The 13,753-nt window shown below is 40.3% G+C and overlaps 1 protein-coding gene across 1 annotated transcript; it reads right to left on the reverse strand.

Annotated features, from left to right (window-relative positions):
- Positions 1 to 524: 524 nt before the first annotated feature.
- On the reverse strand, positions 525 to 13,218 carry LOC115755012 (disease resistance protein L6-like). The gene is made up of 9 exons (XM_048277346.1): positions 12,665 to 13,218; positions 10,366 to 11,455; positions 9,906 to 10,196; positions 8,166 to 9,716; positions 4,029 to 4,236; positions 2,965 to 3,785; positions 1,835 to 2,407; positions 1,222 to 1,281; positions 525 to 671 (listed from the first exon to the last, which is right to left on the reverse strand). The coding sequence occupies exons 1-9, from the start codon at positions 13,216 to 13,218 to the stop codon at positions 525 to 527; spliced, it is 5,295 nt and encodes a 1,764-aa protein (XP_048133303.1).
- Positions 13,219 to 13,753: the final 535 nt, after the last annotated feature.

Here is a 13,753-nt window from a genome sequence, read left to right on the forward strand (position 1 = left end):
CAAAGTGATCGGGAACATGTAAATGGTGGAAATGTAGTGGGTTCCAAAGTATGAGCAAAGGGACCGCAGCAGGCAAGACGAGCACATGTTGGCATCAATTCAAGGGGAGAAACTCTGAGTCATCCAGCTAGGGGAGTCCATCAAAGTGTGCAACAGGGGCAATTGTAGTAACCCTACTAATGCCGAAACGTAATAGAAATTGGCTAAATAAAAAATTGGAATTGAAACGAGGAACTACTTGTTCTCTCAATTGCGTTTATCAAATTAATAGAATATCTCAAAAGCTGCTCCACTAGGAGTCTTAAATATCTTTTTATACGGTGTTAACCCTAATTAAAATAGAAAACACAAAATTACGATAATGCCCTAGAAACTACGAAAAACGCCTAAAAATCGATGAAAACGACTCCGAAATCTGAAAAAACGACATCAATCACAGCTTAGCTGTGAGTTTTGATCAGCGGCCCGTTTCCATGCAGCCAACCAAATTTTAGCCCATTATGAGTTCGCTAACCCTAAGTGCATCATCCACACCTATTAGGAAACGCCCTCGAATCTGCTTCGTTTTCATTGATATCAATCTCCTCAAGTTCTTCCTCATCTGCATGGTAAGGTGACAAATTTGCTACATTAAAAGTCCCGGATACATTGTACCCACTCAGGCACTCAATCTTATAAGCATTGTCATTAATTCACTCAAGAACTCTCAATGGTCCATCAGCTCTAGGTTGCAATTTGCCAAACCCGTTAGTTGGAAAACGCTTTCTTGAGGTGAATCCACACTAGATCATTTTTTTTTTAAGATGACTCTTTTCCTGCACCTATCCACCTGCCGCTTATACTTCATGTTATGCTTGTTGATCCGGTTATGAACCCGTGAATGTAGCTCTTTGACCCGCTTGGCATGTTCATCCGCATCGAAACCGAACTACTTGTGAACCGGCAATGGCATGAGATCCAAATGAGTAATTAGATTACGCTCATAGACTATCTTGAAAGGACTTTTGCCCGTAGTTCGATTTTGTGATATGTTGTAGGCAAATTCTGCTTGAGGTAACACCAAGTCCCATTGCTACGGGCTATCTCGCACCAAATAGCATAGTAGGTTCCCTAAGCTTTGGTTTACAACTTCGATCTGCCCATCAATCTAGGGAGGTGAGAAGAACTAAACCGCAATCTGGTTCCCCTGTGCCTCCAAAGAGTGCGCCAAAAGTGACTCACAAACTTCACGTCACGATTAGAGGTTATGGATTTGGGAACTTCATGTAACTTAACAATCTCCTGCAAAAACAATCGAGTGACCTATGAAGCATCAAAGGTCTTGTTACGAGGAATAAAGTGCGTCATCTTCAAAAATTTGTCGACAACCACCATTATGGAATCTTTATTCTGCTGTGTTCTTGGTAATCCCAAGACGAAATCAATGTTGACATCCTCCCATGGTGCAACTGGGACAAATGACATACTCTGCACCTCTCTACAAATCGAGTCACATCATCCTCCATACGGGGCCAATAAAAGTGCTCACACAACAAGGCCATCCTCTTTTCTACCCCAAAGTGCCCAGCTAGACCTCCTCCATGACTCTTAGTAATAATGATTTCCTCAAAAAATACTCAAGCATACACAAACTGTTACCCTTGAAAAGAAAGCCCTTCTCAATCAGAAACCGCTAAAAGGGTCTTGTTTTGCACTTCCTCCAAATATCTCCAAAATAGGGATCATCAACATACAAATCTTTAAAATAATCAAAGCCTAAAACTCTCACTTACATTGTAAACAGCAGAGAATGTCTTCTGCTCAATGCATCTGCTACCTTATTCAAGACTCCTACCTTATGTTTAATGGAAAAACTGAAAACCCGAAGAAACTCCACCCACTTTGCATGCCTAACATTCAATTTATGCTGCCCATAAATGTACTTCAAGGCCTCATGATCAGAATATAGAATAAATTCCTTCGAAATAAGGTAGTGCCTCCAATGCTCCAAGCTCCTCACTTTGGCGTAAAATTCCTTGTCATAAGTCGAACACCTTCTCTTCGCTTCATTTAACTTCTCACCGAAGAATGCCACAGGTTTATTTTTCTGGCTCGGGACGCCCCTAATACCAACGTCTGTGGCATCACAATGCACATCATAAACCTCACTAAAATCTAGAAGTACTAAAACTAGGGCTTCAGCCACCTTTTTCTTCAATAACCGAAATGCAACGTCCGCCTCTTTGGTCCACACAAATCTACCTCCCTTCGCACAATCTGTAAGAGGCGCAATATTGGTACTGAAATCCCAAATAAACTTCTGATAAAAGGACGCTAACCCATGAAAGCTGCGTACCTCATGAAATTTTTTCGGAGTCTCCCAATTCGTAATGGCCTCGATCTTAATTGGATCCATCTGAATGCTTTCCTTCAACATAATATAACCCAAAAAGGTCACATGATCAATTAAAAAGTGACACTTTTTGGTGTTGGCATACAATTTCTCTCCCTCAAGGCCTCAAATTCTTTTCTCAAGTGCTGCAAGTGTCGCTCAATCGAAGCACTATAAACCAAAATATCATCAAAACACATGACAACAAATTGGCCAATGAAAGGACGAAAAAGCTGATTCATCGGCCTCATAAAAGTGTTCGACGCGTTAGACAACCCGAAGGGCATCACCATCCACTCATACGGACCATCTTTAGTCTTAAACGCCGTCTTCCACTCATCTCCGTGTCGCATCCTAATCTGATGATAACTACTCCTCAAGTATATCTTCTAAAAGATAGTCACCCCATGCAATTGATTAATCAAATCATCAAATCATGGGATAGAAAATCGATACTTAATTGTGATTTTGTTGATAGCTCTGCTATCTATGCACATTCTCCATGACCCATCTTTCTTAGGAACCAACAAGGTCGACATGGCATAGGGACTCATGTTCTCTCGGACCGCTCTTTTCTCTAACGCCTCCCGCACTTGTCTCTGCAGCTCCTCATGTTCCTTAGGACTCATTCCGTAAGCTGCCTTATTGGAAATAACAACTCTTGGAATGAAATCAATAAAATGCTGAATGTCTCTCATGGGCAATGACCCAGGTGGCGTCTCTTTTGGTACGACATCGGCAAACTCTTCAAGCAAGGACAAAACTTGCGTAGGAATTTCTGAACTGTCAGAATTCTGCTCAATCACCACAATGGCAAAAAGCTCATGCGCATTCATCGCCTCTTCCCTGGAACTCGACCTGGATAGCAAATTATTCTTTACCTCCTTTCTCAAATCTAAGGGACCTAGGGTAATGGTATGGCCATCCTTCTTGAAGGTGCAGGTATTTCTAAAGCCATCATGTTGTGTCTTCCCGTCGAACCGCCACAACCTCATCAACAGAATATGACAAGTATCCATTGGGACTATATCACACCACACCTCATCAGAATACATTTTCCGAATCGAAAATTGCACAAGACACCTCTTGCTCACCTTCACCTCGTTCCCTTTCCTAAGCCACGTCAACTTGTATGGTTGAGGATGATCTTCTATTTTCAGCCCCAACTTCGCCACCATGGTAGTGGACACCACATTCTCGAAGCTCTCTCCATCTATTATTATGCTACATACTTTTCCTCCATTAGTGCACTTAACATGAAAAATATTATGCCTAAGCCACGATTCATCTTCCGCCACAAAAGCATTTAAAATTCTTTTAACGACTAGTAACTCACTAGAATCGGCGTAGATAATCTCTTCCTTATCTGGATCCGCATTCTCTTGTTCTCCATCAGATTCATCGTAGACTAGCTCTTCATCAAAGATTGGATTTTCAACAAGCGTTACAATTTGTCGGTTCGGATAATCAGCAACGAAATGCCCGATTCCTTGATACTTGTAACATCATTTGGCTATAGCTCCTCCCCTGCTAGTTCCAAGATTACTTTGTCCCTCCTTGGATGCAAGTTTAGAACTTGCACCCTTAACTACTGCTGGTGTCAAATCGATCGAAGAACTCCCCGCCTTTCCTCGAAATTCTTTACCCGATCACTAACTCTGAAATCTAGAATCGCTGCCCTTCATCTTACAATACAGTTCCACCTTCAAGGCCAATTCGCACACATCTTTACAGGTCCAATATTGTTGTAATTGGACAACATCAGAAATTTCAATCCCCAGCCCTACCAAATATCGAGCAATTGTTTGCTCATCTTCCTTAGCCACATCACAATGCATCCGCAAGTGATTGAACTCATCAGTATACTACTCGATTGTTAAATCTTGATGCTTAACATTGTGATATTCAATAAACGCCTCCCGCCAGTAATGAGTAGGAAGAAATTTTCTTTGTAGCAATTTCTTCATCTTATCCCAACGATCCACCTTTGATTTCTACTCTCTAGCATGCTGCTTCTTCACATGCTTCCACCATATCGAAGCTTGTTTCCATAACCTTATAGCTACTAATTTAACTTTTTGCTCTTCAGTCGGATCCTTAATATCAAAGATCCTTTCAACCGTGTGCAACTAGTCAATAAACTTATCGGGATGAGCTTTACCTTCAAACACAGGAATCTCGATCTTCATCCCGTTGTTATGAAAAGATGACTGATTTCTAGGTTGTACTCCCCAATTTTGTCCCCGGTTCGGAACCCCGGAAGGATTAACGTCCTCCTTTTTCGCGAATTGAAAGCCCAACCTAACCTGCGCAAGTTGTCGTTCCAAATCCCGGATTCGCCTTCCGTGCTCTTCAATTTCTATGTCTTGCAAGTCTTTTTGACACCGTTGTTCGTTTGCTTTAGGAAAGAATCCACGTCCCCGACCATCACGACCCGCCGTCTACGACCACCGCGATTATGTTTAGTCATTGGTTCAAGGCAACCCGTGCTCTGATACCAAATAATGCCGAAATGCAACAAAAATTGGCCAAACAAAAAATTGGAATTGAAATGAGGAACTACTTATTCTCTCAATTGCGATTATCAAATCAATAGAATGTCTCAAAAGATGCTCCACTAGGAGTCTTAAACATCATTTTATACGGTGTTAACCCTAATTAAAATAGAAAACACAAAATTACGACAATGCCCATGAAACTACGAAAAATGCCTAAAAAACCATGAAAATGACTTCGAAATGCAAAAAAACAACGTCACATACAGCATAGATGCATGTTTTGATTAGCAGCCCGTTTCCATGTGGCCGACCAAATTTCAACCCATTTCGAGTTCGCTAACCTTAGGTGCATCACCTACAAAGATCTATATCTACCCTAGGATATCGGTTAATTTCCCTAATCACTCCATTGATGGGCGCTATCAGTACAATGATGGGTTAATTAGCTACTCGGGTGGGAAATTGGATCAACCCCGGCCGATTGAAGAGCAAGTGCGAAATACATATTACTTGGGAGGATGCCTTGGTTTTACATTTTGAACGAAATCTCTTGTTTCTCGTCATGTGGTCTTGTTCTTGAAACCTTCTTTTGTGTTACTTTAGAACGTTGTTTAAGATCGTAGAAAAGAAGGACGCAAAAGAGAAATGCAAAGTAGTGCGCATGATAGCACTTTCGGAAGTGAATTTCTGCTCTAGAAGTGTTTCCGCAGCAAAAATCTGTTTGGTAATGTAACTTCTAAAGCAGAAATCTATTTGGTAAAAAATTTTACTTCTGAAAGAAATTTCCACTTCTGAAGTAAATTTCCACTTCAAAAGTTATTTTTCCCCAAATTTGAGAAGGTAAAAAAAATAGCTTCTCCAACTCAAGAAGCACTTCTTGCCTCACCATTTTTTTTTATCACGCCCTTATTCTCTTTTTGATTATACCAACTTCTATCAAACTTAGTCGTTGTGGACCTTCGCGGGCTGCCGTGGACCGTCGTTGGCCGCCGTGGACCGTGGGCCAGCCGCCGCTAATCGCCGACCTTCATCAATCGCCTCCCACGACTACCACCAACTATCGATTGCCTCCCCTACTACCGTAGATCTCCGCCGACCGCCACCCGCCGATTGCCCCCGGTAGCCAACCACTGCCGACCTCCGCCTACCGTTGCCCACAACAGTAGATCACCGCCACCGCTGACCACCACCGACCTCTACCGACCACCGCTAACAGCAGTCCCTCGCCAACCTTCGCCGGCCGCTAACAACCGATCTTCGCGGGCCCCGGCCACCGCTAACCGTTGCCCCCTTCCGTCAACCATCGACCACCGTGTCGGCCACCACCGTCGAATTGCTATATCCGGCCACCAGAGTAAAAAATAAACAATAAATTTTTATTTTTAAAAATTAAGTAATATTTTAATAATAAAAATTATGTTTAAAGAAATTTAAAAAGTTCAAAAATGAAATAGAAATTTTTCGGCCGTTGATAATAATTTTTCATAGAATATTTTGGGTAATAATATTTCAGAAGTATAAATTTTCAACCATTACCAAACGAATTTCTCCGATTAGAAATAACTTCTAGAGTAGAAGTGGAAAAATCAACTTCTGCTTATGAGGAGAAGTAGAAAAATCAACTTCTAGCCATAAGTTGAATTTTGAAGTAGAAGTGTTACCATGCACGCCCTAAATTATATTTCTATCACCATGGACACTTTGATCTACCTTTTTCTTTTGCATACGTTTGCTAAATTCATTGATTATTTATGACCACTTTTTTTTCATGGAAAGTACTAAAAAAGTCATAAACCTATTGTATTGGTACTAATTTAGTCCTAAACTTTTCAATTGGATCAATTTAGTTTTAAATATTTTCACGTTTTGCCGATTGAGTCCATCTGGTCAATTTAGACCGAAATTTTTGACATGAATGTCGACCGTTTTACGTGGCAAAGCTGACGCTAATGTAGAGATTTTTTTTATAATTTTTAAATACGTATTTTCTTTTGTGTTTTTCTTTCCTTTTTATTCCAGGCGATGGATTTTGGTTGATTATTTTAGCAAGGCAAGCGCTTTTCAATTTTGTTTTGTTTTGTTTTGGCCACTATGCATTTTGAATTTCAATTCATGTACTTGGGTAGCAAGAATTGTATCTGATTCACATCGAGGCACCTTTCTAACGGGCGAAAACTGAGCGGCAAAAGTTGCCATCCTCTTAATTGGCGCTTTGAAAGACCATCACATCAACTTGGAGAGATTTGTTTCCGAGATTGAATACGTTAATTCTTTCTTATTGAGATGTTCCAGTATGCACACTCTTTTTTTTTTTTTTTTTTTTGTTTTTGTTTTTTTGTGGTGGGGGGGGTGGGGGTCAAGAAATACGACTTGCATTAGTAACTCAACGAGTTCGAGTACATAAAATGAGATTTTGAATAAAGTAAAGCCATAGATATGGGGGGATTAGACAACCAATTGTAGGCAAGGATCCACGGACGATGGGTTTTTGCCGGTCCGCTATCTTTGTTTGAGTCCCTGCTACAATGGGCCAAAGTCAAATTCTTGAAGGCCATATTTAAGTTTCTGGCTTTGGTGATTAGCGTATCCGCTTTCCACGTGAGCTGATCTGTGCCTTGAGGACTCCTTATCAGAACCGCACAGCCAGACTCAAGTAAGGGGGAGTTTAAGGACGAGTGAAAATGGTGGAAGAGAGAGAAATTACAATTCGTGCTGGACAAGAATTCCTAATTAAATTGGGCTTGACTTGACGAGAATAGGGAGTCTGCCCACAATGTGATCAATGCTGAAAAAGCCTTCAAGGGGAAAGCAAAATTCGTATGTCCTATAATTGCAAGTGTTGTAGAGTGGTAAACTAAACGAACGAGTCTTGAGCAATATCAGGCTATCGGCAAAGTAGGATTCACAAATTGCTTCTCGTTGACGTAACTAGAAATGCATACACTGAATTGGAACATAATGAGGTAAAATCCAAACAAATTGAACCCATGTATCCTGAAGTTCGCTCGCCTACTTCACAGACTTCTTTGAGACAAATACCTTTATCTTAGAACTTTTTTGAGAGAGCGACCCCACTTCACAAGATTTTTTGGAATTTTCCCTCCTGCTTTTGCAGACTTTATTTCTCTCTCTTCCTTCTCTTTATTTTCCTGATCCTGCGGAAGAAAAAAACATCAAGATGGGCTGAGGTCTTTCGGACATAAATTCAATTTAGGAATGGCCTTTTTCGTTACAGAAATAGAAAGAAAATAAAGCAGAACAAACGGCGATGATCTATGAATTGGAAGAAGATGCACCTTTTCCAACAGAGGATCCCCTGTTTCTGTTTCAAAGTCACTTAAAGTTGTTGCAATCTCAGAGTCCGACGTTTGTGTTCGTTCATTCAGAATCTTCTCTCTGTAAGACTCCCACGTGATGCTTGAACTATATGGACCAGTATCGAGTAAGTCCCCACAATCCCTCATTAGTATCTGGCACTTCTTTGGTATCTTTGAGCTTGATGCATCCATAATCCTTTCCATTGAACTGCACCTATATACTTTCAACTGCTCCAAACGCTCTAATTCGTTCATGCCCTCGAGAGTCTGCAGGCTCTCGCACCCTTTAATTTCTAAACACTTCAAATTCCTCAAGTTTGACAAACCGTCTAACCTTTTTAATGACGTGCACTCTCGGACAACAACTTCTTTCAATGCTTCCAACGTGGAAATAAATCGAATTTCCTGTAGCTCTGGGCACCTCCACAACTGGAATTTTTGGAGCATCTTTAGGGAGCTTGAGACAAGGGACACTCTCCTCCAACCATCACTCAACTCGGGAGCTTGGAGCTCATTGCACCCTGCCTCCTCCGACAGACAAACCAACCTCTCTAAAGATTTGCATCCACTAAAAGATATGCTCTCCATCGATTTTAAGATGCCAAGAATTTGAACTTCAACTAGCTTGTTGCAAGAATCCACATCAGCTTCTCTCAGTTTTCTCAAACTTGATGTGATCGATATTCTTGTGACGAGCTCACATCTTGTGATGGTCAACTTTTCCAACTGAGATAGCCCGTCGAGTTCTACTTGCATCACTTGAGTGTTATCAAGCTCTAGAACTCTCAAGTTTGACGGAAGTTGTTTCAGCGTTTGCAAGTCTAGTCCAGAAAGAGTAAGTTTTTCCAGCAGAGAAAGGGAACTCCACCCTGTAGACGTTGCTTGGACATTTAAAAGGCACAAGTGCTGCTTCCTCAGTTTTGATAGCCTCCCAATCCATGGCATGTTGCAAGGAATTATATTTGATGTTTTATAAGTATCAGAGACATCGGATACGAGCAGTTCAACTAGATTTGTAAGGTTTGAGAGGTCAGGGACAAAAAGCAACGATTCAGATCTAAGCCATAGAGTGTTCAAACTTCTGGGGAGCTCCGGCAAATCTTGGATCTCATCACAACCATATAAGTCCAGTGTATGGAGTTGACTAAGCTTGCTCATTGTCTCAGGCAATTGTCTACCAATGGAATCTGGTAATCTTGTAATGCTCGTGAACGATACATCCAAATTCGTCAGCGATTCTAACTTCGATACTGAGCCGGGGAGTTCCCTCAAGCTGCGACATCTCACAAGAGAGAGGCGCTGAAGATTGTTTAGTTGGCCAATTTCTTCAGGCAATTTTTCAAGTGCCTCACAACAATCAACATGCAAGTCAGTCAGCCACTTCAGTTTTCCAATAGAGCAATCAATTTCCCTCAAAAATCCGCAAGAAAAAATGGTCAACTTCTCTAAAACTGAGAGTTTGGAAAAGGATGGTGTCATGTGTAACGAGTGAGCATATTGAATAGTGAGGACTTTCAATTTCCGTGCCCCCTACAAAAGCCAACCAAACATCATGACAGATAATTAGATGTTTGTACATGAAATAAATACGGATTTCGGCTCTCAACCTGTATCGTTTGTCATTTGATCATGTCACTAAGTGAGAAAACTAGACGGCAAATTCATTAGATGTGTCCATCATTGAATGAGGAAATTAGACTAAGGGGTGTTCTAACATACCTTGATTAGGCTCCTGACCGCATCTTCGGTCCACTCTACGCCAACAATATACATCACAACCACGTTATCTAGATGCAAATTGGTTGCCATAAACTGTGGATCACGTACATTGTAGTAATGCAAATTGATCCATTTCAACTCGGAAAGACAGCTTGTAAAGTCTCCTTGGCAGGTCACATTACTCAACCAAAGACACCGTAGATGTGGGAACCGTTTAATTTGCTCTGCAGTGATAGTCATTCGAGCTTGACTCCATGACTTTAAATCGAGTGCTTGAATGCTTTTGTTGGTCTGCCAATGACATTGAAGAGCAGGATCAAGATTTGTTAATATCCAACAAAATTTATTTTGTCACAAGAATTAAAAACTGAAACAGAAGAGTAGCTCCCTATCCAGAAATGTCAATCCTCAATCAAGAACAGGGTAAGCAATTTTCAATTCAAATTTTGCCATACTTTACCTCTGTTGATCTTAATTCGCGTATGATGTCATCTCTAGCCCGCAACCTGCTACGCTCTTGATTAGCAATTGCCCTTCCAAGATCTCTAAACTGATCATGCATCCAAAATCTATTATCGTCTAGAACCTTTATTAGGCATCTGTTAATAAGGACATCAATAGCATCCTCTGGATCAAACCCACAATCTTCCCACATATAGATTGGATCAGTCTTTTCCTCACCTATGAAAAAGCATGCAACATCGAGAAATATCTGTTGTTGACCCGATTTTAAAGTATCATAGGTAATCCTTAGCTTTCCCAAGACATCATCGTGAGGTGTTTTCCTTAGCTTCTCTAGCCTCTCTTCCCATATTTTTTTATTTTTCTTACCATAAAGCGATGAACCTATTGCTTCAAGAGCTAAAGGTAATCCACCCGTAGTAGACACAATGTCTTTTGAAAGACTGGAGAAATCAGCTAGAGAAGAGTCGTCATTGAAGGCATGCCTACAAAAAAGTTGAAGTGCGTGCTTGTCACTCAACCCTTCCAATTCATAACGCTCGAATCTGTACTTAAATCCCCTGATTATATCCAGAATCCCATTGTTCCTAGTGGTAACAAATATCCTAGTACCAGGATACAAAGAATTCATTCCGATTAGTGTGCGGATTTGGTTGCCGTCATCAACATCATCCAGGACAATTAGTACCTCCTTGTTGCAAATTGTTTCTTCAATCGCTTTGATCCCATCATCACTATTAACAATGCTCCGAGCCACTCTAGACTTAGAGATATCGGACAATAGTTGTTCTTGCAGCTTGACTAAGCCCTTGGTTTTTGCCGTTTCTCTTACGTCAGCAAGAAAGCTGCAGCTTTTCCCAAAGCGAGAACAGAGTTGGTTGTAGATTTTTTGGGCAAGTGTTGTTTTACCCACACCGCCCATCCCATAAATTCCAATAAGTCGGACACCACCCGAGTCGATGTCTACTAAATTGTTTATGGCTGCTATTCGATCTTCGATTCCGACTAAACTTTCGGTCACTTTTCTTTGTCTTGTCTGAAGCCTATTCACAACCTCATTAACAACCGACTTGCTTAGATGCCCATCGCTGCCACAAAGTTGAATAGTTTCGATTGAGGAAAGGTAACAAATTCATATCCGTGCATGTTGACCAACCATATATTAAGTCAACTAATTTCAATCTATCTTAACCATTGTTCCCATGGAAACTTTAAAATTATGGACGAATAACATAATCATAATATATTGTTCTTTTGTTATCAGATCACTATTCTTGCGCAAAAACAACTTAGAAGAGCAGAAAAGGAGTACATAAATGAATTGTTCTTATTCAAAAACCAACAAGTGAAGGGGCCAGTAATCTAATGTTGATACTTTATTGTTGCATCTAAGAAAGAACCACCACGTAAGAAACCAATATAAAACAAGTATAAGTAAAAGCCTTTTTATTTTTTTACAGAAATAAAACTATTAAACAGAATTCTACTTCGCGAGTTCATTTTTTTTTTTTTCAATGTTCATCGCTGTTCAAGGACACTAAAAATTTTCCACTGCATTATTATTTCACTTAAAACAAGAATAATTAATTTACATCAAGTGACTTGAGTTATATCTACATACTCATCTGTGCGCGCGCACATCACACTCTGGGGAGAGTTTAACACAGTAATTTACTTTTCAAGTCACTCTACCAGTAGTGATATGGGATATCACATGTCCATATCTACATGTCTTTAGAATTTATCCAAAGAAAAAGGGCACGAACAAGATGGACTAAAGACTCTATAAAAGTTCAATGAGGAACATGATGGGTTACAAACTTGAAAATCCACTCCAAGCATAAGTTGAAGGAATGGAGGAAAAGAAATGTTTGATCTTTGAATCAAGCAGAAGAATCAAAATATGAATGTGTGATTTATTTCTTCAATATTATATTTACTTATTTCTATTGACGTGAAAAACAACTTTCCAAATGCAACTGCATACAGGTTCATATCAACTCCTCTAGCATACATTTAGAATCTTGATACATACATGGATAAAAAGTTAGTATGAAAAAGATCAGCCAATGCCAAAATTTTATACAATGGAAATTAGGTCCAGAATGAGATTATGGTAATCCTTTTAGGTCAGAAAAACATTGAATATGTTGTGATTAGAAAAAAATAAAAGAAAATTTTGAGACTTTCTAGTTAAATTCAGGGAAATTGGAATAGGAGTATAATTAATGAATTTTTATTAGAACCTATGATCCAATTGTAAAAAATAATATTCACATTCACGGCTAGATGATTACCCTGTATATTTCTCCGACTCCCACCCTTTGGTGCCATCCACTCCGCGCAAAGCAAGCCGCCACGTCTCCACTTCCTCTGTGCTGAACTTCTTCTTACCCGGGGCAAAAAACCACCCCTTTTTCTGATCCTCCATCTGTTGCTCCAACTTGGATATGGCATTTTTGTACAACTCGGTTTTCAGCTTGACATCATTAGGTTTCACGTCATAAAAGATAGGCAATATTACCTTCTTATTCCCATCTTTAGATTTAGAGGTGTTCTCTACCATCTTCGCAAGCTCGCGGAGGCACCAGTGACTCGACGCATAGTTTGGAGAGAAGATGGGTATGTACAACTTAGAGTCGTTGATCCCTCGCAGAAGGTTGCCACTAATTACCTCGCCCGGTCGAAGCTCTTCGTCATCGATGAAAACGTGGATCCCAGCATCTTTCAAGGCATGGTAGAGGACGTTGGTGAATCCACGTCGAGTATCGGGCCCTCTAAAACTCAAGAAAACCTGATACTCACCTCCTAATGAATTGCTGGTGCTCGTCCCTGTCTTTGAGTTCGCCATAGAAGCTTACTTCGCGCTTAGTACGGTTACCCCCCCCTCCTCTCTCTCTCTCTCTCTCTCATAGGCAATGGAGAAATGCTTTTTCATCTAACACATTATACCAGCTGTAGGTAATTTCACAAGAAGCCGAGAGGTTTTGCAGAACTGGATGCAAGTCGGTGACTTTAATATTGAAGTAAGATGATGAAGGCTTTTAAAGTCTTCTCCAAGGACACTTGAAATATTATTAATTTACAAAGATTCGAGATATGAGGCAACCACCGATCGATTCACGCGGTTAAAATTGACTTTCTTTCTTTTTTTTTGTCAAAGAAATTAAAATTGACTTGGCAGATCAATAGGCATCAACAATAATGGTAATACATTATTTGCAACTTGGAGAGAAGTGGCCTTATTATAAAAATTGGGAAGCATCGACTACCGCATCATGACCGGGACGTGCCATAAAAAAAAACGCATATAGGCAACTTCGCAGCAGGTGCAGTGCAGCCAATTTACGGTCAATAAAGATGATGGATTTAAAAATAATAAGTTG

The sequence above is a fragment of the Rhodamnia argentea genome, chromosome 1 (assembly GCF_020921035.1).
Source record: "Rhodamnia argentea isolate NSW1041297 chromosome 1, ASM2092103v1, whole genome shotgun sequence".
Lineage (NCBI taxonomy): Eukaryota > Viridiplantae > Streptophyta > Magnoliopsida > Myrtales > Myrtaceae > Rhodamnia > Rhodamnia argentea.

Coding starts and splice junctions, on each gene's coding strand:
- LOC115755012 (XM_048277346.1), bottom strand. CDS start 13,218: ATGGCGAACTCAAAGACAGGGACGAGCACCAGCAATTCATTAGGAGGT. Junction 11,456..12,664: donor GAGTCGGAGAAATATACAGG/GTAATCATCTAG, acceptor ACTTTGTGGCAG/CGATGGGCATCTAAGCAAGT. Junction 10,197..10,365: donor GCGAATTAAGATCAACAGAG/GTAAAGTATGGC, acceptor TGTCATTGGCAG/ACCAACAAAAGCATTCAAGC.